The sequence below is a fragment of the Pelophylax lessonae genome (genome assembly GCF_965119305.1).
Source record: "Pelophylax lessonae genome assembly, chromosome: 8".
NCBI classification, from domain to species: domain Eukaryota; kingdom Metazoa; phylum Chordata; class Amphibia; order Anura; family Ranidae; genus Pelophylax; species Pelophylax lessonae.
Genome location: NC_138775.1, coordinates 95,824,064 through 95,850,370, shown reverse-complemented (window position 1 = coordinate 95,850,370; position 26,307 = coordinate 95,824,064). Strand labels below are relative to the sequence as shown.

The 26,307-nt window shown below is 44.2% G+C and overlaps 1 protein-coding gene across 3 annotated transcripts in view; it reads left to right on the top strand.

Moving 5' to 3' along the window:
• SUN2 (Sad1 and UNC84 domain containing 2) overlaps window positions 1-26,307 on the top strand; it is a 304,040-nt gene that overhangs the window by 203,594 nt on the left and 74,139 nt on the right. For all 3 annotated transcript variants that reach the window (XM_082266172.1, XM_082266170.1, XM_082266171.1), the window contains exons 13-17: window positions 10,763-10,928; window positions 14,781-15,014; window positions 15,941-16,025; window positions 16,129-16,244; window positions 25,179-25,346. In XM_082266172.1, coding sequence (XP_082122298.1) covers window positions 10,763-10,928; window positions 14,781-15,014; window positions 15,941-16,025; window positions 16,129-16,244; window positions 25,179-25,346 — 769 coding nt within the window. The remainder of the gene's footprint in view (window positions 1-10,762; window positions 10,929-14,780; window positions 15,015-15,940; window positions 16,026-16,128; window positions 16,245-25,178; window positions 25,347-26,307) is intronic.

The following is a 26,307-nucleotide window of genomic DNA, read 5'->3' as shown; positions in this document are numbered from 1 at the left end:
ATGATTAACATGCTTTGTCAAAACCACAAAATGTTCAACCACTACCCACACTAATATACTAGATCACATGATAATGCAGGTGTGTTCAATTAAGTGATTGTAACATTCTTTCCCAGATGTGTTTCCATTTAGAAAAGAACATCAAATCATAATCACAATAAAAAAATGAAAACATACAGGTACATCTCAAAAAATTAGAATATCATCAAAAAGTTAATTTTTTTCAGTAATTCAATTAAAAAAATGAAACTCATATATTTTATATAGATGTGTTACACACACAGAGTGATATATTTCAAGCATTTCTTTCTGATGATTATGGCTTACAGCTAGTGAAAACCCAAAATGCAGTATTCGAATATTACATAAGACCAATAAAAAAAGGATTTTTAATACAGAAATGTTGGCTTACTGAAAAGTATGTCCATGTACAGTATAGTATGCATCTAATACAGTGGTGATCGAAAGTTTGGGCACCCCAGGTAAAAATTTGTATTAATGTGCATAAAGAAGCCAAGGAAAGATGGAAAAATCTCTAAAAGGCATCAAATTACAGATTAGACATTATTATAATATGTCAACAAAATTTAGATTTTATTTCCATCATTGACACTTTCAAAATTACAGAAAACAAAAAAATGGCATCTGCAAAAGTTTGGGCACCCTGCAGAATTTATAGCATGCACTGCCCCCTTTGTCAGGCAGAGACCTGCCAGTGTCATGGATTGTTCTCAATCATCGTCTGGGAAGACCAGGTGATGTCAATCTCAAAGGTTTTAAATGCCCAGACTCCTCTGACCTTGCCCCAACAATCAGCACCATGGGATCTTCTAAGCAGTTGTCTAGAAAACTACATGAAAATAGTTGACGCTCACAAAGCTGGAGAAGGCTATAAGAAGATAGCAAAGCGTTTTCAGATGTCAATATCCTCTGTTCAGAATGTAATTAGGAAATGGCAGTCATCAATAACAGTGGAAGTTAAAGCAAGATCTGGAAGACCAAGAAAAATATCAGACAGAACAGCTCCCAGGATTGTGAGAAAAGCAATTCAAAACCCACGTTTGACTGCACGATCCCTCCAGAAAGATCTGGCAGACACTGGAGTTGTGGTACACTATTCCACTATAAAGAGATACTTGTACAAATATGGTCTTCATGGAAGAGTCATCAGAAGAAAACCTCTTCTACGTCTTTACCACAAAAATCAGCATTTGATCTTTGCAAATGAACATATAGACAAGCCTGATGCATTTTGGAAACAAGTTCTGTGGACCGATGAGGTTAAAATTGAACTTTTTGGCCGGAATGAGCAAAGGTACGTTTGGAGAAGGGGCACAGAATTTACTGAAAAGAACCTCTGTCCAACTGTTAAGCATGGGGGTGGATCAATCATGCTTTGGGTTGTATTGCAGCCAGTGGCACAGGGGACATCTCACGAGTAGAAGGAAAAATGGATTCAATTAAAATTTCAGCAAATTTTGGATGGTAACTTGATCCCATCTGTGAAAAAGCTGAAGTTAAAGAGAGGATGGCTTCAACAAATGGATAATGATCCTAAACACACCTTTGAAATCCATGGGGGATTACATCAAGAGGCGTAAACTGAAAGTTTTGCCATGGCCTTCACAATCGCCTCAACATAATTGAAAATCTATAGATAGTTACATAGTTACATAGTTAGTGAGGTTGAAAAAAAGACATCAGTCCATCCAGTTCAACCTATGATGTGTGTGTGTGTGTTTGCTGTTAACCGTACATTGTATACCCCTCTATGTTGTGGTCTTTAACCACTTGCCTACAGTGCACTTTCACCCCCTTCCTGCCCAGACCGATTTTCAGCTTTCAGCGCTCTCACACTTTGAATGACAATTACTCAGTCATGCAACACTGTACCCATAAAAAATTTGTGTCCTTTTTTTCACACAAATAGAACTTTCTTTTGATGGTATTTAATCACTACTGGGTTTTTATTTTTTGTGCTATAAATAAAAAAAGACTGAAAATATCGTGGAAAAAAATGAATTTTTCTTTGTTTCTGTCATAAAATTTTGCAAATTAGTAATTTTTCTACACAAATTATGGCTAAAATTTATACTTCTACTTATCTTTGGTAAAAAATAACCCAAGTAAGTGTATATTATTTGGTCTTTGTGAAAGTTATAGAGTCCACAAGTTATGGTGCTAATCATTGAAAATTGATCACACTTGAACACACCTGATGTACTGAAGGCCTATCATTTCTTGAGACACTAAAAAGTCAGGAAAGTACAAATACCCCCCAAATAACCCCTTTTTGGAAAGTACACATTCCAAGGTATTTAATAAGGGGCATGGTGAGTTTTTTGAAGTTGTAATTTTTTCCCACAATTCTTTGCAAAATGAAGATTTTTTTTTTTTTTTACAAATTGTCGTATTAACAGGTTATTTCTCTCACACAACATATGTATACTTGCAACTACACCCCAAAACACATTCTACTACTCCTCCTGAGTATGTCGATACCACATGTGTGAGACTTTTTCACAGCCTAGCCACATACAGAGGCCTAACATCCAAGTAGCACCGTCCGGCTTTCTAGGAGCACAAATTACACATATAATTTCCTGACAACCTATCACACTTTTGAAGGCCCTGAAGCACCAGGACAATGGAAACCCCCATAAAATTACCTCATTTTAGAAAGCAAACAACCCAACGTATAATCTTTGAGGCATAATGAGTCTTTTGAACGTCATTTTTTTCCACAAGTTTTTGGAAAATGTGGAATGAAAATGCTTTTTTTTTACACAAAGTTGCCCATTTATGCAATATTTCTAACACATAGCATGTACATAGCAAAAATTGCACCCCAAAATACATTCTGCTATTCCTCCTGAGTATGGCGATACCACATGTGTAACACTTTTACAGAGGCCCAACATTCAAGTACCACTTTACACAAAGTTGTCCATTTATCCACTTTAAGACTGGGCCTATTTTTGACATTGGTGTTCACAAGCTAAAATCATTTTTATGCTAGAAAACTACTTAGAACCCCCAAACATTATATATTTTATTTTTTTTAGCAGAGACCCTAGAGAATAAAATGGAGATCGTTAAAATATTTTTTATCACGCCATATTTGCGCAGCAGTCTTCCAAATGCAATTTTTTTTAACAAAAATTCACTTTTTTAATAAAAAAATAAGAAAACAGTAAATTTAGCCCAATTTTTCTCCATAATGTGAAAGATAATGTTACGCCAAGTAATTAGATACCCAACATGTCATGTTTCAAAATTGGGCACGTTCGCGGAATGGCGCCAAACATTGGTACTTAAAAATCCCCATAGGCAACATTTTAAAAATTTCTACAGGTTACCAGCTTAGAGTTACAGAGGAGGTCTAGGGCTCAAATTATTGCTCTCGCTCTAACGATCGCGGCGATACCTCACATGTGTGGTTTGAACACCGTTTACATATGTGGGCGGGACTTGCGTATGCGTTCGCTTCTGCGCGCGAGCTAACGGGGACAGGGCACTTTAATTTTTTTTTTTCCTATTTATTTTATTTAATAATTTTATTTTTACACAGTTTTTTTTAAAAAAAAATGTTTTGATCATTTTTATTCCTATTACAAGAAATGTAAACATCCCTTGTAATAGAAATAGGCATGACAGGTCCTCTTTATTGTGAGATCTGGGGTCAAAAAGACCTCACAACTACACTAAAAAAGAAAAAAAAAAAGAAAAAATGTTGAGGAAAAAAAAAACAAACGAAAAAAAAAATGGCCCTTTAAACCGGTTGCTAGGCAACGACTTTTGACGTAGCTCCGGTCCTCCAAGACCATAGAGTCGAGTGAGGGGCATCTTGCCCTCACTCGACTTCCTGTCTCTGAGGATCCGGGACCGGATAATTTTCCCCGCTGCCGGTAAGCTGGGAAAACGTCTAGGACGCGACGGGAGGGGGGGTCACCTCTTCCCCTGCACCGTTGCGGATTCCGCGGTGGATCCGCCACTGAGACCACCCTTATCTGAAAGCCGACCGCCCGCCGTTTAAAAAAATACCAGGGTTATGACAGCTATCTGCTGCCATAACCCCTGTATTTAGCTTTAATCGCCGATGTATAAATGACAACCTATCATTTTTGAAGGCCCCTCATATTTTTTACACATGGCATGTACATACCAAGAATTACACTACAAAATACATTCTATAAAGGAAAGTGTAAAAAAAAGTATTACCGGTGGTTTTAGTAGTGCAGTTGTCCACAGAGGAGAGCATTAGTCCAGGCAGCAGGCAGGGACATGCTTAGCGACTACAATAGCAATTTTCCTGGCAGCAGGCAGGAATATAGTCTATAGTCAATACTGGGGTAGTAAGTTAGCTGAGGGCCTCGGTTAGCTAAGACCTGGGGACAGGGGTAGAGGCTTCTCCCACCCAAATCTCTTTGAAGCCTCCGGACTCCAGACCCTAATCCAGAATTTACGAAACCCAGAGAGAACCAAAAAATTGTTTTTCTCCATCCGGAAAAACAACTCTGGAGCCCCTCACATATGTGAGACCCCTGTGTACTACAGTAGCAGGGCGACAGATCAGTTCAAGCGGTAGGCAGAATCATAGTCGGTAAAACAAGCCAGGGTCAGTTCAAGTGCAAGCAATCCAAGCGGCAGGCAGAAGCGTAGTTGAAAAACAGGCCAGGGTCAGTTCACAGGGAAGCAATCCAAACAGTAGGAAGTAGCGTAATCGGTAAAACAAGCCAGGGTCAGTTCACGTGAAAGCAGTCCAAACAGTAGGCAGAGGCATAGTGGAAAAACAGGCCAGGGTCAGTTTATGTGGAAGGCAGTGGCATGGTTATATGAGGAAAATTGGTCAGCACAGATGAAAACGTGGGAAATGGGCTAGTAATTTACGAATGTATGGTAACGTGTGAAGCATTCTCCAATGCACAGGCCAGGTTGGGAGGGACAGTACCGACAATAGAAGCTGGTATCTTTACGAAACCCCCTTTTGCTGCATACACAGCATCTTTTTTGGCGTCTTCGGCCTGCTTCAGACGGTGGAACGTAGTCTGGAAAGTGGTGCTCACTAAGTCGGCTAACAGCCTCAGAGCGAAGGTTTTCTTGGGGGAGTCCTTGTGGGTAGATGAGGGTCGTGACAGTTTCTTCGATGAATTTTAGGATGGAGATGGGGCTTTCAGTGGATTTGGTGTAAATAACATTAGCGTTCTAAAAGGCCAATTGAAATAAATAAATTGCAACTTTTTTGTACCAGAAACGGGACTTCCTTGTTGCTAAGTAGGGCTGAATCATTTGGTCATTAAAATCCCCCCCCCCCCCCCCCCCTGTAAAGATTGTAATCCTGCACACATGTTGGTTTTTGAAGGTTTCTTCGAACCTCAACTGTGGTGTCGTTATGAATGGTGGACATCATGTACACATTTCTGTTATCCTTCCATCTCAAGGCCAGCACTTCATTGTTTCTCACGACTGCTATTTCCCCCTTTCTCATTCTTTTATTTACTAAGGATTGTGGGAAGCCCTTCCTGTTCTTCCTGGTGGTTCCGCAGACCAGGGTTCCTTCAAGGTACAGATGTTTGAAGAGGGGCAGGCTGGTATAAAAATTATCCAGGTATATGTGGTACCCTTTCCTCAGCAGTGGGTACGCCAAGTCCCATACAACCTTTCCGTTTGTGCCCATGTAGGCCGGGCAATCAGGGGGATCGAGCTGGGAATCTCTTCCTTCGTATATGCGGAACGCATACAGATATCCTGTAGCTATGTCGCACAGTTTGTATAATTTGACCCCATATTTGGACCTTTTGCTCGGAATGTATTGCTTTATTCCTAGCCGGCCTGTGAAGTGTAGCAGGGACTCATCTACACATATATTTTGATCAGGGACGTAAAGTTCTGCAAAACTTTGGGAAAGAAAATTTATGAGGGGGCGAATTTTATATAGCTTGTCAAAATTTGGATAATTTGGGGGGGGGGGGGGGGGGCACTGGCTGTTGTCACTGAAATGAAGGAAGCGCATGATAATTTCATACCTGGACATTAGGGCAGAATATATGGGCATACTGTGTATGGGTTGGGTGGACCAGTAGGCATGTCCTTCATTTTTTTTTGTAACCTCCATGTTTATGGTGAGGCCCAAAAACATTTTGAACTCCTCCAAGGTTAACTCTCTCCACTCAAACAGACAGGAATAGGAAGATTGGGGGTTGTTTACAATAAACTGCTGGGCATACAGATTTGTTTGGTCCACGATGTATTGCAGAAAATTGTTGGGCAAAAATAAATGGAGAAAATCAATTAACGAAAAATTCTCTGTATTGGCCTGCACACCTGGCTGTGCGGTAAAAGGGGGAATATTTGCTGATCCCGAGTTGGAGGGCAGCCATCTTGGGTTGGCAAGAGCATTTGGGAGGTGGGTAGTGGCCCTGGCTCTTTGGGCATGTGACACTCCAGTGCTGGTAGAAGGGGGATTTGAAATTGGGAGTGATGCCGCAGCGCTGGGCCTGGGCATTCGCTCCTGGGTTGTATCGCTGGTGGCAGTGCTGGTACTGGGCCTGGGCATAGGATCCTGGGGTGTACTGCTGGTGGCAGTGCTGGTACTGGGCCTAGGATCCTGGGGTGTATCCCTTGTGGCTGCCTGGTTTCCAGAGCGCCGTGCCCTTTTGGGAGGGATCCATTCTTCCTCCGAGTCCATCTCCGATCCGCTACTATTAGTGACTTGAAATTCCAAATCGGATTCGGAATTGGATTCGGATACTGATGAGAGTGCCCCGGTGCTCTCATTAGTCATAGAGAGGATCTCAAACACCTCCTCGCTGCTGTACATCCTTTTTGACATTCTGGCTGTGCGACGGTGACTGCGGATGATCACTGATGGGTGGCAGGTGACGGATAGGTGGCAGGTGACGGATAGGTGGCAGGTGACGGATAGGTGGCAGGTGACGGATAGGTGGCAGGTGACTGATAGGTGGCAGGTGACAGATAGGTGGCAGGTGACGGTCACTGATGGGGTGACAGATGACGATGACTGATGGGTTGACAGATGACGATGACTGATGGGGTGACAGGTGACGATGACTGGTGGGGTGACAGGTGACGGTGACAGGTGACGATGACTGGTGGGGTGACAGGTGATGATGACTGATGGGGTGACAGATGACGATGACTGATGGGGTGACAGATGACGATCACTGATGGGGTGACAGGTGACGCTGATTGATGGGGTGACAGATGACGATGACTGATGGGGTGACGGGTGATGGTCACCGATGGGTGACAGGTGCACCGCTGGCGGTACTGATGGCAGTCTCTGGTGACGGGTGCACTTTATTGGTGGTGATTTCTGATGAGGTGACTGTTGGGTGACAGGTGCAATTGGGGGGGGGGGGGGGGTGCTGATGACTGTATGGGGACAGTTTTTTTTTCTGCTTTTACACTGACAAGACACAGATCAGTAACTCACTGTTTCTGGCTCTGCTCTCCTCACACTGGAAACGGTGAGTTACTGCTCTGTGTTTACATTTGTGATGGGCTGTGAATGGATTCACAGCCCATCACGTGGTAAACAGCCACTGTCATTGGCTGTTTTACACTGTCGGTGACTAGCTGTGTTCCTAGGGAACACATAGCCACCGACATGACCGCGCTCCCGATCGCGCATGCGCGGTCTTCTTCTGGTATTTACTACTGTGATCGGCTGTGTGATTAGAACACAGCCGATCACGTGGGAAACAGCCATGCCCATTGGCTGTTTCCCCCCTGCCGGTGACGCGCTGTGTCCCGGGGACACTCCGACACCGGCAGTGCACGCCTGCCCTGCCTGAATGGGCCACCGTCATATGACGGCGGCCCAGAACAATGGTCGCACCGCTCCGCCGTAATATGATGACGGGCGGGCGGCAAGTTGTTAAGGTGCCCATCTAATCGTTTTTTTGAAACTATCAATGCTTCCTGCTGATACCACTGTTTGTGGAAGAGAATTCCAAATCCTTACTGCTCTCACAGTGAAGAACCCCCTGCGTATTTTAAGGTTAAACTGCCTTTCCTCTAGTTTTAGTGAGTGGCCACGTGTCTTATTGTATTTCCTTTCTCTGAATAGGTTTTTCCATATGCTACGGTTGCCAGTACAATATTTGTACATTGATATCATATCCCCCCTCAATCGTGTGCTTGCAGTCTTTCCTCATAGCTGATGCCCTCCATTCCCCTAATTATTTTTTTTGCCCTTCTCTGGACTTTCTCCAGTTCCAGCACATCCTTCCTGAGGACCGGTGCCCAGAACTGGACAGCATACTCCAGATGTGGCCAGATCAGAGTCTTGTAGAGTGGGAGAATAATCTCTTTATTTCTGGAGTGAATCCCCTTTTTTATACATCCTAGTATTCTGTTGGCTTTGCGTGCAGTGGCTTGGCATTGCATGCCACTGCCAAGCCTGTGGTCTACCAGTACCCCCAGGTCCTTTTTCATCCTAGACTCACCCAGAGGTCCCCCCCCCCCCCTAGTGAGTAGCTTGCTTTCTGGTTTCTGGCACCCAGGTGCATTACTTTGCATTTTTCAACATTAAACCTCATCTGCCATGTAGTTGCCCACCTCATAATTTTGTTCAGGTCCGCTTGTAAGGTTTCCACATCCTGCCCAGAAGATATTGGCCTGCTTAGTTTAGTATCATCTGCAAATACTTAGATTTTACTTGATATCCCCTCCTCTAGATCATTTATGAATAAATTAAACAGGATTGGCCCCAGGACAGAACCCTGGGGGACCCCGCTTTCCACACCCGCCCAATCTGAGTACGCACTCCTGAGCCTTGCATTCTGAGAGCAATGTATACCTAAGCCCTGCATTCTGAGCGCAGCGCATTTCTGAGCCCTTCATTCTTATTGCAACTCTCTCCTGAACCCTGCATTCAGAATTCTCTGCCTATGGGCTCCTGAGATGTAAATCCAGGCCCTGGCTGCTAATTGCATCAGACTGCACAAAAAGTAGTGCATGTACTACTTTCAAAAATGAACCAAGCAAAATTGCCAGTGATGTTCGACTTTATCAGAGTTGTTCAAGTCAAAACCAGATGAGGTAAAAAGCACTGGAACATTTTTAGCAGTTCCTCTACATATTTTATCACATTAACATGATTTCTTGTTTCAGGTATCAGAGCATTTGTATCAGTATCGGTGCAACCCTAATAAAATATAAGCCACGGCCAATTTGAAAGTAGACAAAATCCCTGTGCATAAAATGAAAACCCAGGAAGTGGGAAGGACAGCAAGCTCCACCGTCCCTCTCACCTCCTGGGCCATAGCAGAGCGCACAGCGTGGTTTGGAACTCTCGTAGCCCTATAGAAGCCAGAGTTAAAAGTGTTCGTAAGTATGTTTAAGTGACAGGGTTCTATAGGTTTCTGTTACAATAATCAGGGAGCACTTTCACCTGTGTATGTCCATAGGAAGTGTGTGGTGGAATAATCAACCGTCACTCCCGGTACAGTGCAGAGAACTGAGGGCACCAGGCCCCTTCACATGACTCTGCCTGCAGCCTGATAATAGGCCCTGCCCATAGACTGACACCAGTCATTGCCCACATACTGTGACCACAACCCATTCTTCCAGCTCTCTGTCTCAATTTCCCTTGCTAGAGAGTGGGAGTGACAGCCTTCTCTTCAATGTACAGGGGAATGGGTCGACACTCCCTGGCTTCAGAGGCCTTTTCAATGTGCAACTGACCAGCTGGCTCTATGCACAATAACATATAGCAAAGCATTCATCCATATTTTAGAGATAAATGCCTTGCTAAATATTTATGTGAATTGAGCCATCTAAACTAATTCACAAATTGGTAGGACCCTGTTTTCCACTACTGTCATAAAAACCCCAATGACCGCTGCTGCAAAACCCTGCTCACCACCACTGCACCTGACAAGCAAGACCCTGCTTACCACCACTGCACCTTATTGCTTTATACATTGTTGTACAATTCAGCGACAAACGCACTGCATGCACATTTGCCAAAATGTGCTCTTCTGCACTCGCCAACATTGCAACTAGGTGCCTTCTGCATGCAATGATGCGCTTTTCTGCACTTGCCCTCATTGCAACAACATGCATTCACTAACACCACACCTATGTGCATTTCCGCACTAGCTGACAACGCAGCTACGTGCACATTTGTATGCGTGTACTTCTACACACACTGACATCGTACTAAGTATGTTCTTTTGCACTCACCAACATCACAACATGACCTTTTACACCTGCCAGCACTGACAGGCACAGTTGCAGCTGTCGATACCATACCAGCATGTACGTCTGCACTAGACAACACTAATATGGTACACCTTTTTGGACTGTTAATGCAATGCACAGCTTTGCAGTTGATAAAACCAGAATGACATGCTCTTTTGCATTTGCCAGTACCACAGTAATGTGCACTATTTCATTTGCTAACACTTTTGTGCATTTTGGTATTCATTGAGGTGGATTAACTAAAGGCAAATAGACTGTGCACTCTGCAAATGAGGGGAAACATTTTCCATCATCCAATCATGTGCAAGCAAAAATGCTGTGGTTTTTTCTTTTTTCCTTACATGTGATTGGGTATGAGTGCACAGTCTGTTTGCCTTTAGTAAATCCACCCCATGGACACAGCAACAATGCATGCTTTTGCACTTGATAGCACCAAAATGCATGTCAGCATTCATCCTGTTAAAACAAGCATACTTTTGCTAGTCTTGGTATTTCTTCTAAGATGCATTCTTATTTTTTCACTTCTTTACAGCCCACCTCAGGAAAGTTTAAGGGAGATTTTCCTGCAAGATTTGGGAAAGCTGGAGACAAAACTCTTACATCTTCAGCAAGAGTTGGAAGCTGTTCGAAAGACCCAGGGTGATGTTTCTCAGCAAATGGCAGCCATTCCTGGCCAGATAAAAGGAGTCAGGGATGAGGTGATTTTAGCATTTTTCCTTTGGTCATTCATGAGCACACCACCAACTGGATAAATTATTAAGATCAGCTGCATGTAGACATTGCAATGATTATTAGTAATTGTAGAATTGATATCAATAGTAATATATATATTTTCTCTGTTCTGTTTGCAGTCACCCTTAGCAACCAGTCAGAAATAACCTCTCGGCTAATCTGACTGAAATGGGATTCTGTTCAGCTTTGTATAACTGCATTTTACACATAAATAAAATGTGTCGTAACCGTGCTAGTGCAAATAAAAAATAAGCAGCAACTTCAAGTGATACCGCACCCAAAACAATGTATATTTATATAAAGTCGCGCTAATTATAAATAAATTAGAAAAATATCAAATGTCCTTTAGGGAGTCCATAACAATTAAATAGTGACGTGAAGATACAGGAAATTTTCAGGTGAAGATTCCTGATGGTATTGTGCTTACCAGAAAGCCAAATATAAATAGCAGGAAATCAAGGTCAGGATACCTTGACGCCGGGAAGGATGAGTCAGTAGTTGGACTTTCTCTCATTAGCCGCTGATTTGTTCAGGATTGGCCGGTCTGAACAGATGCGATGCCTGGTAACATACATAGTAACATAGTTAGTGAGGTTGAAAAAAGACATCAGTCCATCCAGCTCAACCTGTGATGCATGTGTGTGTTTGCTTTTAACCGTACATTGTATACCCCTGTATGTTGTGGTCTCTAAGGTGCCCATCCAATAGTTTTTTGAAACTATCAATGCACCCTGCTGTTACGATTGCTTGTGGAAGAGAATTCCACATCCTTACCGTTCTTACAGTGAAGAACCCCTTACGAACTTTAAGGTTAAACCGCTTTTCCTCTAGTTTTAGTAAGTGGCCACGTGTCTTCTTGTATTCCCTTTCTCTGAATAGTTTGTTCCTTATGCTAGGGTCGCCAGTACAGTATTTGTACATTGATATCATATCCCCCCTCAATCGGCTCTTCTCCAGAGAGAATAAGTTCAGTGCTTGTAGTCTTTCCTCATAGCTGATGTCCTCCATTCCCCTAATTATTTTTGTTGCCCTTCTCTGGACTCTTTCCAGTTCCAGCACATCGTCACTGGTAAAGGCATATTGGCCCCATAAACAGTTATATATGCCTGGGTGTCAATATCTTGAGCGCATCTTTGGAGCCAGCTGAATTTCCTATGCCCTTTGGAGTTTTATGTCCAACATCAGAACATATGTTATATGCGCATAACCTCCGGGGATCCGGTAAGAAGCGCTGATATTGGTGGTGGATTCAGTAGCCTTTTGTCTGTCAGCAACCCCTTGGCATTTTTCAATGAGCACTTATTTTATATTTTTTGGAATTTAATGCATCTGAACCTTTTGGGAGTCTCCATCACTACATCATAAGGGCTTTCGTTGGTTAAAGGCATCAAGATATCCTGACCTTGATTTCCTGCTATTTATATTTGGCTTTCTGGTAAGCACAATACCATCAGGAATCTTCACCTGAAAATTTCCTGTATCTGCACGTCACTATTTAATTTTTATGGATTCACTAAATGACATTTGATATTTTTCTCATTTACTTATATTTAGCGCGACTTTATATATATATATATATATATATATATATATACATATGCATTTTACACATAATCAGTGTACCTTAAACTGCTTAATTAGGTCTTACAATTCATCTATTGACACATTTATTTTAACCACTTAAGAACCAAGCCTTAAAAAAAAAAAAAATAGTTGGAACCCTCAAACATTCTATTTTTGTTTTAGCGGTGACCCTAGAGAATAAAATGACGCTGCAGTTTTTATGTTTCACAGTATTTGTGCAGCGGTTTTTCAAATGCAAATTTCTTGGGAAAAAATACACTTTAATGAACTTTATTGCAAAAAAAAAAAAAAAACCCAATATGGAACCCAATTTCTGGGTAAGCTATAAAAGGGTGATGTTACGCTGAGTAAATAGATACCTAACATGGCACACTTTAAAATTGCGCACACTTGTGGAATGGCGACAAACTGTGATACATAAAAATCTCAATAGGCAATGCTTTAAAATTTTTTACAGGTTACTTGTTTAGGGTTGCAGAGGAGGTTTAGCGCTAGAATTATTTTTATCGCTATAAAGTTTGCGGCGATACCTCACATGTGTGCTGCAAACACTGTTTACATATTTGTGCATGACCCAAGCATGCATTCACTTCTGTGCACGAGCACTAAGGGATTGGGGAGCTTTAAATGTATTTTTTCTTATTATTTTTACACTGTTCCTTTCATTTTTTTTCTTTTATTTCTATTACAAGGCATGTAAACATCCCTTTAAAAAGAAATAAGGGATGACAGGTCCTCTTTATGGAAAGATCTGAGGTCACTAAGACCCAAAATCTCTCTACCTTTTGAAAGCAAAAGATAAAAAACAATTGATCTTATGCTTTAAAGAAAAAAAATTTGTTTACTTTTGCCCCAGACTGAATCATGACGTCACTCCGGTCCTCCTAGATCATAGAGGTAGGGAGAGACGATCCGGTCTTTCCTCACTTCTGTAAACAGCGGTGCGAATCTTCGGATCATTTCCCAGGAACCCTGAAGCTGCTTTTAAAAGCAATCTAGTGGCTAATCCTGAGAAACCAAGTCTCTGCCTGAAAAAAAACAAATCTTGGGGTTATGCCTGATGGCTTCAGCCATAACTCTTGTAAACCACTTCAGAGTCGCAATGTATATATACAGTGTATATGTATTGCGGTCTTTAAATGGTTTAGTGATTTTAAATGATCACCTTGTAAAAGAACCCATTCATTTTAAATTACAAATGAAAGGCAAAACATTTGTGTATAGATCTAAAAAATCATTATAAAAACGTTTTTTATAAGTGATCTCAATCCCTCTGTTCCCAGCTGCATAAGAGCTGGGGAAGGAGAAGCAACAGTACACTGAGCTTTCCAGTAAAAAACTGTTTTGGGAGTGTCAGGACAACTCTCATCATTGGAGTTCCCAGCATAGCTAGAGAATTGACCATAGTGTGTTCTCCTGCTTAGTTTGGTAATTTTTTATTAAGAAAAGCAGAGGGACGGGCAGGAACACCAGGGATTTTACACAAGGGAAGAAATACAAATAGAACAGGATACTTTCTCATACCAGTACATGGTACAGCAGGAACATATCAGGAATATGAAATGTTGGGATTATATGCTCCTTAAATCTGTATACCCTGGTACATAGGTTTACTAATGGTTTGCTTTTATGCCAGTCATTGTTGTAACCTATTTAGTTTTCTCTATTTATTCCTTGAAAAAAACACCATTACTCAACTTAAAGTGGCAGTAAAGTTCGCTCTTATTTCTTTTTTTTTTTTTTTTTTTTTGGGGGGGATCCCCAGGTGTGTTATGCCATAATGTGCTAGTGTGCATAGCCTATTAGCACATTATGACAGACTTACCTGTCAAATTAAGCTTTCCAGCGCTGTGCTGTAAACGAGTCGGTGGGTCCTGGGCGCTTCCATCTTCACCTGGTCTTCCTTCTGGGTTCTGTGCCTTTGGCCGCTTAATTGGCTAGGCGATGATGTCACTCCCATGCATGTGCACTGGAGTCACATCACAGCGGCACAGATCAGGACTGTAAATGTTAATTGAGCTACGCATGCGTGTACATGATGGCTGACAGGCAGGAGGAAGCATTTATGACTGGAGAGAATGATAGGGTCTCTTCTGTCAAAACTGTGCTGTCTGTCAGCAATAAAAAAAAAAAAAGTTTGCTACCACTTTAAACCCAACACTACTCAATGATTTATAGATGTACATGCCCATTATTATTTAAATCTTAATGTGTCTACATATGTGTTATATCAGGTTCAAACTCTTTTCCCAACCTGGCTGCTGAATAACTTGAAGTCAGAGAAAACGGTTTCCAGTTCACTCTCGAATACCTTCCTCCGCCGGGATGAGCTGCAGAAACCTTTATTGGATTTGGAAAAAAAAATCCTTGCTGCTGTGGCTGCAGACATGAGACTTCAGGGATCTCAGGCTCATATAACCATAGACAAGGAGATACAGGCAAGCGGACTGTCCGGAGTATCACGGGAGGTAGGAAAGATCTTACTGTACCACCCTTTGACATTTATTTTTTCTTACTGTTAGACCAAAGTTGTACTGCCTTTCAGAACAAACTTTTATGTGACTATACCTAGGTAGCATCGTTATCCAAACCAGGCTACTGAAGTTTGCACTTCATCTGTATCTGCTCTTGCAGATTTCTGCAAAGGTTAAGCCAATTGTTTTCTTGTGAGGAAAAAGTAGTCAGTGCCAAACTTTTTACATATGGTTCAGGTTTTAGGTGTCTGTTCACTAGCCATTGGTTGGCAGAGAGGAAGAGATTGATTTTCTCCGCTAATAATAAGCCCACACATGAGCTTCCTCCACTTTGTAGGCTGAATAATTTCCAGGTAGACACAATTTTTTGCACATCAGGTCACCTGGTGCCTAGAAACAAAGGTGTGAAACAGCCAGATCTGCTGATTTGTGGCAGTTGTAGTTTAATGATGATTAAACTAGGATGATGTTCTAAAAACTTTAGGCTGGATTCACACTGATGTGGTATGTTTCCACAAGCATGTTAACATTTATTGTGTTAAGACAGCCCATCTATTTTGAATGACCTGCCAGTACACTGCAATGGACATTTAACGCACGTGCACCTTCAGTGAATGCGCAGCAACATACCAAAGTCTATTTCAATTGTTATGATAATGTATTGTAAAACACGCACTTTACCCCAATGCAGTCCAGTCTGGAGGTAGGAGGGAGGCTTACTGTACTTGTTAATGATTTCCAGACCACACTAAAGAAAAAAGAAAAAAAAGAAAAATACTGTGATGGCTTAAAACTAAATTATAAGACAAAATGCTGATATGTACAGTAGATTCTTGTTCCCTCCTGAAGATTTAAATAAAGGTACAACTCTTTCTATGTACCCCTTCCATAACTTTTATCATTTTTGTTGTTGGTTTTAGGAGGTTTATGAAATTGTGAATCGCGCCCTGCAGAGATATAGTGAGGACCGAATTGGTTTGGTGGATTATGCCCTGGAATCTTCTGGTTGGTTTGTCTTCATTTGCCAGACCTATTTATAAAGATGAGCCCACAAAAGCTGATATGTGTTTTATTGATTTATTTTGTCATCTTATATATTTTCTTGTAGGAGCCAGTGTTTTAAACACTAGGTGCTCTGAGACCTATGAAACCAAAACTGCCCTGCTCAGCCTGTTTGGGGTTCCACTATGGTATCAATCACAGTCCCCACGAGCCATACTTCAGGTAAAAGCCTATTGCTATAACACACTGAATATTGATAATTCTTCATCTTAAATCCATCAAAATATATGCATTATTAAAGAACAATAAATGAGTTGCATCCAAAGATTTTTACCTACTGTATTTTGCTCAAATTATGCATCAAACACTCCAGGAGTTTTCTTCTGGCCTTTTGGATCTCACAGAAATAGAAATAATTTCTCACAAATTGAATGCGACTACTGTGAGCAGTCGGTAATAACACTGAATAAACAGCCATATACAGTTGGGTTGTTTGATTCAAGGCAAGCCACATGAAAAAGGAAATTTTTTAGTATTTTAGATTTGTATGGTTTTCTTCCTTAAATATTTACTTTCTCTATCATTCATTGACGGACACAGTTCCTGATGTATATCAGTAGGGTTATACTGTCCCCTACAGGAGTAGGACACTAGACAGAAAAAAAGTTCTGGCTACACCTATGGGCAGTCCCAGAGGGTATACTCTCTCTCTTCCTGCATAGAATGTCAGTTTTAATCTGTCTAGTCAGGAGTAAGAACATAGTTCCCTGCTGGGATCTCTGGTCTTGGCAAAGTTTTTTCTAGTAAATTCTTTTTAGTTAGCTTTTCTCCGGAGTATTTCCTGTGAGATCTACAAGCAACTATGCTGGATCTGGGTGACTGGCTGGATGTACAGAACCAGTGATCACCCCAGCTTGCCAGCAAGCACACGCAGACCTTAGCTCTGCACTGGGTCGGCTGCGACATAGTCCCACGGGATAGGGACTGGCCCCGCGAGTTAAACGTCTCGCCAGGTCGCACACGACCAAGTCTAGGCCTGAGTCGCAGCATTCCTATTTGGCCGACAACCCCCAACCCCCCCCAAACTTCGTCGGAGAGGGGTTCTGTCAGGAGATGGCGCCTGCCTGTTCCGGTATGGTGAGTAAATGTTCCCCCCTTCTTCCCCTGGCGGATTTTGGGGTGGACGTGGGCCCTCCCCTGAGACGGTCACACAATCCTGGGTTCCCCTCTGTCTTTGCCTTGTCCACTGGACCAGGTGCCTGCAGGGTTGCCCAGTGCGCATTCAATCAGACAATGCCACGACCGTGGCTTATGTCAATCACCAAGGGGGCACCAAAAGTGTCCTTGCGGCCTTGAAGTTGCAGGCATCCTTTGTTGGGCAGAATGCTTTTGTTCCAACTTTCTCCGCTGTTCACATTCCAGGAGTGTAAAATTGGCAGGCGGATTACCTCAGTCGACAGGCCTTGGATGCAGGGGAATAGTCCCTCCATCCGGTGTTCCAGCAGTTGTGCCTTTGTTGGGGCACTCCAGATGTAGATCTGTTGGCGTCTCGGGTAAACAGAAAAGTACAGAGGTTTGTGACGCTCTCCCGGGATCCTCTGGCAGATGCCGCAGACACGCTGGTGGCCCCGTGGGGTCAGTATCAGCTGATATATGCCTTTCCTCCTCTCAAGTTGCTGCCAAGACTTCTTCGCAGGATCGAGGTGGAAGGGTTTCCGGTTATTCTTGTGGTTCCGGACTGGCCTCGCCAAGCTTGGTACACCGACCTGGTCAATTTAGTCGCATACGCTCCTTGGAGACTTCCTCTCAGGGCACCCATTCCCTGGTATGTAACTTCATCCAGGGGGTGCGACACTTGGTACCTCCAGTGCGACCTCCGTTGCCACCTTGGGACCTAAATTTGGTGCTTTCGGTTCTTCAGAAACCTCTTTTTGAAAGTATTCGGGAGATTCCCCTGCTTACCTTATCCCAGAAGGTGGCCTTCTTGGTGGCTATTACTTCTGCGTGCAGGGTGTCGGAACTGGCGGCATTGTCCTGTCGTTCTCCCTATCTGGTGGGTCACAGGGATAAAGTGGTTATTTCGTCCAGATCTGTCCTTCTTTCCAAAGGTGGTTTCCAGTTTTCACTTAAGTGAGGACATTGTGTTACCTTCTTTGTGTCCTAAGCCAAAACATCCTAATGAATTCACACTGCTTACTTTGGATGTGGTTCGGGCAATCAGGGTGTACTTGGCGACTACTGAGTCTTTTCGAAAGTCAAATTCGCTCTTTGTACTCACGGATGGTCCAAAGGAAGGGCTGCCTGCGTCTGCTGCGACTATTTCCGGATGGATCAGACAGTTGTGCAGGCTTATTCAATTAAGGGTCAGGTTCCACCTTTCCCTGTTAAGGCGCATTCTACTCGGGCGCCTAGTGCTTTCTGGGCTTTTCGCCATCAGCCATCTGTGGTTCAGGTTTGCAAGGCGGCAACCTGGTGGTCTGTTCACACCTTTACCAAAGGGGGATGTGCTGGCATCTGCTGAGGCCTCTATGGGCCGCAAAGTTTTGCAGGCTGCTGTTTAGGGGGCTTTTTTGCCTTCCTTGAGGGTGTTTTCTGTTTGTTTCAGGTGGGCCTCATCTTGTTTTTCTGATGAGTCCTTTCTTGCCTGGTTGGCTAAGTTTAGCCTTGGGGACTTGTTTTTTTCTGCTGTTCCTACCCCTCATTTTATGACACTGCTTTGAGATGTCCCTACTGATATGCATCAGGAACTGTGTGTCAATGAACGATAGAGAAAACTGGATTCTTGACTTACCGTAAATTCCTTTCTCTATCGCTCATTGACAGACGTAGTCTTCTTGATTCTCAAGAGCTGGGTTATGTTGTCTCCGCAGGAGTAGGACTAGGCAGAAAGACAAAACGTTCTGGCTCCACCTTGGGGGCAGTCCCTGAGGGTATATCCTCCCTCTCTCTGCTACAGGGAATCAGTTTTTTTCTGTCTAGTCAGGAGTAAGGACCTAAGTTCCTTGCTGGGATCTTTTGGTCCTGGCAAGATTTTTTTTCTTTAGAAAAAGACATTTTTTAGGTAGTTTTTCTCCAGTGTTTTTTTCCTGTGAGATCTTCAAGCAAAAACGCCGGACTGGGCGACACTTGTGGTCACCCCAGCCGGCCTACGAGCGCGCGCAGACCATTGCATTGCGCTTGGTCGGCCGCGACACATTCAAGTAAGTATGCGGGGCCGGGCGACGGGCTGGATGTTGAGATCCAGTGGTCACCCCGGTTTCTGCCTACGAGCGCGTGCAGACCAGAGCTCCGCGCTGGGTTGGCCGCGACGGAGTCCCAGTGGAGGGACTGACCTTGCGAGTTAAAAGTCTCGCTTGGACGCCAGGAACCAGAGAGTCGAGGCGTCCGGAGTGGTCCACAACCCCCCACCCCGGTGGAGAGGGTATTGTGAAGAGAGGGTGCCTGTCGGTTTGGTATGGTGAGTAAACGTTCCCTTTTTTCTTTCCTCGTTATGAGGCAGTATGAATTATGGGCCCCTCCATACATGGTCAGTATATATCTGACACTAAAAAGTCCCCCTTGTAAATACAGTATGTGTTTGTGGGAAGTGGACTTGGTTTGAGAGCTAACACTCTACCCAGCAGACTGTAACATTACAGCAGACATAGGAGGTATAATCCTACCTTATTTGTAGTGTATCTCCTGTAGATCCATATATCGCCACTTAGCAGAGATGCAGGTGGATGTGCTGGGAAAACGATTTCGGCGGTCCGCCGCCATTTTGCCGTAGACCAAGTGCATGTATGTCCTCAGGTCACGCCGGCCGCCATGTTTTTGGAGTCTTATGTCTCTTGTATGGGGGCGGCCATGTTTCATGAGCCCAGCTACCTCGTGGAGAGCTGGGAACGCCGGAAGGCGTACACAGGGGGCGGAGCCACGTCCTTCTACCCGGGAAAAAGGAACAGCTCCTTCCAGTCTGTAAAAGACAGACGCTGACTGCAGTTGGTTGGTCTCTCTGTGGGGATCGAGAAGCAGGTACTCTGAGGGGCGCTATTGCGCTAGGGGGAGACACATAAAAAAAAAAAAAAAAAAAAAAAAAGTTTTTTTGTGTTTTCTGGCAAAGGTGTCCTGAATTAACATGGACCCTGCCACTCATGTATCTCCTCCGGATCCCCTCGAGGGGTCTGCAGGATCCTCCAGCACCCCACTGACGATTGAATCATTGTCAGCTATTATGGAAACTTTTGTGTCCCGGGTGGAAGTGGCTTGTCAGGGACAGGGCGCAAGAAAGCGACCCCCGCCTAACCCCTTATTATCTGAAACCTCGGATTCAGACTCTGAGCCTATTTCTGCAGTTGCAGGTACTTCATCTGGGATTGGTGTCTCGGGTACTGTCTCTTCAGACAGCGAGGAGGATGTTTCGGCATCAGCCATAGCCAGAGAGGAAGCGTTGGTAAACGCACTCATTGTATCTGTTCAAGAAACCTTAAGATTACAGGGTATTCCGTCGGAAATAGCGGAAACTGAAATCCCTTTTGGGACTAAAAAACGCATCAAAGTGGCGAAGGTTTTTCCATTGCCCAAATGTTTTGACAATCCAATCGAAGAAGAATGGCGTCTGCCAAAACGCACTTTTACTATTGCTAAACGCATTAACAGGCGTTATCCGTTTGAGGAAACCCTCATTAAGAAATGGACAGAACCACCTGTGGTGGATTCACCAATTGCTAGATTGAATAAAGCCACGGTTATTCCTCTAGAAGACGCTCCGTCTTTTAAAGATCCAGTGGATCGCAAGATAGAAGCTATGTCTCGCACCATGTTTTCCTTGATTGGATCAGCTTTCAGACCTATAATAGCTATTGGTCTGGTTTCGCAGGCTGTAACTGAATGGACCAAGTGGTTACGCCGGGACTTAGAAGAGGTCCCTCAGGCGGTATCAGATTTGTTGGAACAAATGATACAGGGGTTACAGTTTGTGTGTGATGCGGCGTTAGACGCCACTCCATTATTGGCGCGAGCATCAGTCTCAGCAGTGGTTCTCAGGCGTACACTGTGGCTAAAAGGTTGGTTAGCCGACCAAGGTTCCAAAAAAGCATTGGCTAATATCCCCTTTTTAGGAGAGCGTCTATTTGGAGCCAACTTAGATGAGATCATTAAGGATCTCACGGGTGGAAAGAGCACCTTTTTACCGCAAAATTTTAAAGGTAAAGGAACTCGTCAAAGACGAGGGCCTTCTTTTTCTGCTCACAAGAGGTTTTTTCATCCCGCGGGTGAAAAAATTAAGTCCTCCAAAGCTCCTTCAAGAGGCGTCAGGGGTCGTTGGTCGGGCAAGCAAAAGCCCGCCCCCTCCAGACCTGAAGATAAACCGTCCAAAGCCTGAAGGTGCGCCCCCACCCATAACTGGGGTGGGGGGACGTCTTCACCGGTTCCCGGATCCATGGCTTTCCAGAATCCCGGACAAGTGGGTTTGCGAAGTCATAAGGTCAGGGTACAAGATCGAGTTTCGATCTCTCCCACCGGCGCGATTCTTCCCTTCCAATATTCGACTATCCCCGGATCGTTTAGAAGATCTGCGGAGAGCAGTCACAGATTTACTACAACAAGGAGTGGTAGTCCACGTTCCTTGGACAGAACGGTTTCAAGGGTTTTATTCAAACCTATTTACAATACCCAGGAAAGAGGGCAAAGTGCGTCCAATTCTGGACTTAAGGGCACTCAATTCTTTTGTCAACATAAGAAGATTCAGAATGGAGTCCATTCGCACAGTAGCAGCCTTCCTGCATCCAGGGGATGTCCTAGCGTCCATAGACATCAAGGACGCATATCTTCACATTCCCATTTTCGCAGGACATCAGCGGTTTCTACGCTTTTCCGTAGAAGAGAACCACTATCAGTTTGTGGCGTTACCTTTCGGTCTCGCCACGGCTCCTCGGGTCTTCACGAAGGTGTTGGCCCCAATGTTGGCACTACTGTGCCAAAGAGGCATATCGATTCTTGGTTACCTAGACGATCTTCTGCTTCATGCAGAGTCTCCTCAGACCTTGCTACAAAACATAGAAATTACTATGATTTCTTTACAGGAATTCGGGTGGCTGGTGAACCAGCAAAAGTCATTTCTGGTTCCCACCCAGAGGCTCGAATATCTGGGTCTAATTCTAGACACAGTCAGGACAAGAGTTTTCCTTCCGGTAGGGAAACTCCGAAAGATTCAATCTGCAGTCCAGTTGTTACTATCCAACAGCTGGTCTTCCCTTCGGACTTGCATGAGGGTTCTGGGGTTGATGGTGGCTTCCTTCGAAGCAGTCCCATTTGCCCAGTCCCATACCCAAATTCTTCAGCAAGAGATTCTTCTCAGATGGAATCGGAATCCGGAATCCCTGGACAATCAGATCCGATTGAGCAAACAGACCAGAGAGTCTCTGGTCTGGTGGCTTCGGTCTCCGATGCTCAGCCAGGGAAAGTCATTTCTGCCAATATATTGGAAGATAGTGACCACGGATGCCAGTCTATCCGGATGGGGAGGAATTCTCGGTCAGTTATCTGTCCAGGGACTTTGGTCCCCGGAAGAATCCAGGTTACCGATAAATGTATTGGAACTGAGAGCGATCAGACTTTGTCTGATTCACTGGACCGAGCAGCTCCAGGGCAGCCCGGTTCGGATCCAGTCGGACAATGCCACGGCCGTGGCTTATGTCAATCACCAGGGGGGCACCAAGAGTGTCCGAGCGGCCAAAGAAGTGGCTTGCATTCTTCGCTGGGCGGAACGATTTGTTCCAGCTATCTCTGCGGTGTTCATTCCGGGGGTGGAGAATTGGCAGGCAGATTATCTCAGCCGTCAGACTCTGGATCAGGGGGAATGGTCCCTCCATCCAGACGTTTTCCACCAGTTGTGCCTACGTTGGGGCACCCCGGATGTGGATCTGTTGGCATCACGATTCAACAGGAAAGTACAGAGATTCGTGGCTCGCTCCCGCGATCCTCTAGCAGAGACCGCAGACGCACTGGTCGCCCCGTGGGGGCAATACCAGCTAATGTATGCCTTCCCTCCTCTCGCGTTACTGCCAAGACTTCTTCGCAGGATAGAGGAGGAAGGAATTCCAGTAATTCTGGTAGCTCCGGACTGGCCTCGTCGAGCTTGGTACGCCGACGTGGTCAGACTGGTGGCGGACGTCCCGTGGAGACTTCCTCTCAGGGAGGACCTACTGTCTCAGGGACCGATCTTCCATCCTGCTTTACGATCGCTGGCTTTAACGGCCTGGCTATTGAGACCCAGGTGCTGAAGGACAAGGGATTGTCAGCTTCAGTTATTCATACTCTAGTTGAAGCAAGGAAAGCGACTTCCAGAAAGATTTATCATCGCACATGGAAGTCCTACATTGCATGGTGTGAACCTTTGGGGTTCCGTCCACGGTCTTATTCGGTTAGTCGAATATTAGCTTTTCTGCAACAAGGGGTTGAGCAGAAACTGGCCTTGAGCACTATCAAGGGTCAGGTCTCAGCTTTAGCTATCTTCTTTCAGAAGCCTTTGGCTACTCATTCCTTGGTGCGGAATTTCATCCAGGGGGTGCGACATCTGGCTCCGCCAGTGCTCGCGCCGTTACCACCCTGGGATCTTAATTTAGTATTGTCGGTTCTTCAGAAACCTCCCTTTGAAGATATTAGGGAGATTCCTCTACCTACGTTGTCCCAGAAGGTGGCCTTCTTGGTGGCTATCACTTCTGCACGCAGGGTGTCAGAACTGGCCGCTTTATCTTGTCGTTCCCCATATCTGGTGGTTCATAGAGATAAGGTGGTTCTTCGTCCGAATCCATCCTTCCTACCAAAAGTGGTTTCAGAATTTCATCTAAATGAAGAAATTGTATTACCTTCCCTGTGTCCTAAGCCCAGTCATCCTCGGGAGTTTGCTTTACACTCCTTGGATGTGGTCCGGGCGATCAGGGTATACTTAAAAATGACAGACTCGTTTCGCAAGACGGATTCACTTTTTGTGATTCCGGATGGACCCAAAAAGGGGTTGCCTGCATCTGCCGCGACCATTTCCAAATGGATCAGACAGACGGTGGTACAGGCTTATTCTATTAAGGGTCGGGAGCCCCCGTTCCCTGTTAAGGCGCACTCCACTCGGGCACTTAGTGCGTCATGGGCCTTTCGCCATCAGGCGTCAGTGGTCCAGGTGTGCAAGGCGGCTACCTGGTCGTCGGTGCATACCTTTACAAAACATTATAAAGTTGATGTAATGGCATCATCTGATGCCGTGTTTGGCCGCAAGGTTTTGCAGGCCGCCATTTGAGGAGACCAGTGGTCTGCCTCGAGGGTTTTTTCCGTTGGAAATTTTTCTTTTGAGTCTCATTCTTTGTTTATAATGAGCCTTTAAAACTTCTAGTTTGGCACCGGTTGGGCCTTCTAGATTGTATTTGATTTTTGTCAATCCCACCCCTCATTTGTGGCACTGCTTCTGGATGTCCCAGCTCTTGAGAATCAAGAAGACTACGTCTGTCAATGAGCGATAGAGAAAAATGGATTTTTGTAAGATCTTACCGTAAAATCCTTTTCTCTTAAGCTCATTGACAGACGTAGTACCCGCCCCTCTATCATTGAGTTGGGTTGGGTTAAATTCTCTGTTACTGCTTTAGAACAGAACTGATTCCCTGTAGCAGAGAGAGGGAGGATATACCCTCAGGGACTGCCCCTAAGGTGGAGCCAGAACGTTTTGTCTTTCTGCCTAGTCCTACTCCTGCGGAGACAACATAACCCAGCTCTTGAGAATCAAGAAGACTACGTCTGTCAATGAGCTTAAGAGAAAAGGATTTTACGGTAAGATCTTACAAAAATCCATTTTTTCTCTTAAGTTCATTGGCGGACGCAGTACCCGCCCCTCTATTTTGAGTTGGGTTGGCATTACTTCTCTGACACTTCTTTGATACAAAACTGACATCCTATTCAGGAAGAGAGGGTGTACCCTCTGGAACTGCCCATAGGCGTAGCCAAAAAATCTTTTCTGTGTATTGTCCTACTCCTGTAGGGGGCAGTATAACCCTACTGATATGCATCAGGAACTGCGTCCCTCAATGAACTTAAGAGAAAAGGATTTTACACTAAGTCAAAAATCCAGTTTTTTATTCTTAACATTTACCGGTGTTATGTCTCTAACTTGTTCTGTTTTAATGTTTCCAGCCAGATTCAAACCCTGGTAACTGCTGGGCTTTTAGAGGATCCCAAGGGTATGCTGTAGTTCGTCTGTCTAGTCGCATCCGACCAACAGCTGTCACTCTAGATCACATCCCTCGTTCCTTGTCACCAAAGTCCACAATTTCAAGTGCTCCAAAGGATTTTGCTGTATATGTAAGTCTACAATTGATTGACTAACCAGATAACTAAAAGCGTACTGCATTATTTTTGAAAGTAAAGTATTTTTAGGTGTATTTTTATGTGTATGCTAAGGCCTTAACGTATCAGAAAGCTGCACGGCTTTTTAAGTGCACACCAACTAATTGTGACAGGAGCAGGCTTATCTAAGTAGCATTTTGTCCAAGTTTTCTTTGGAGTATTTTTTTCTTTCCTCCACCCCAAACTCGCTCATCCATGTCTTTATGGACCTTGCTTTGTGCACTGGTCCAAATCTGGTGAAGTGGGGATTATGGTGTGGCTTTTTTTTTTTTTTTTTAAAGGGTTGGGCTTGGCCCCTTAGTTCCAGTAAAGGAAACTCTTAAGGCGTCGGCATACCAAGACATTTTGGACAACTTTGTGGGAACAGTTAGGGGATGGCCCCCTTCCTGTTTCAACATGATTGCGCACCAGTACAAGCAAGGTCCATAAAGACATAAATGAGCGAGTTTGGGGTTAAGGAACTTGACTGGCCTGCAGTCCTGACCTCAACCCCATAGAACATCTTTAAGATGAATTAGAGCGGAAGCTCCGAGCCAGGCCTTCTTGTCCACGTCAGTGGCTGACTTCACATCACAAATGCGCTTCTGGAAGAATGGTCAAAGATTCCCAAAGACACACTCCTAAACCTTGTGGACAGCCTTCCCAGAAGAGTTGAAGCTGTTATAGCTGCAAAGCCAACTCACTATTGAACCCTACAAACTAAGACTGGGATGCCATTAAAGTTCATGTGTGTGTAAAGGCAGGCGTCTCAATACTTTTGATAATATAGTGTTGCAATAGTGTGCAAGGGCTTCACTGTTAATTAGAATGAATTAAAATGTATGCTGTGAATTAAAAAGATGGTTTTGGCTTATTACTAGCACCTGTGAAATCATGAAATATACAATAAGATATGTATAACTGACAAAACAGCACT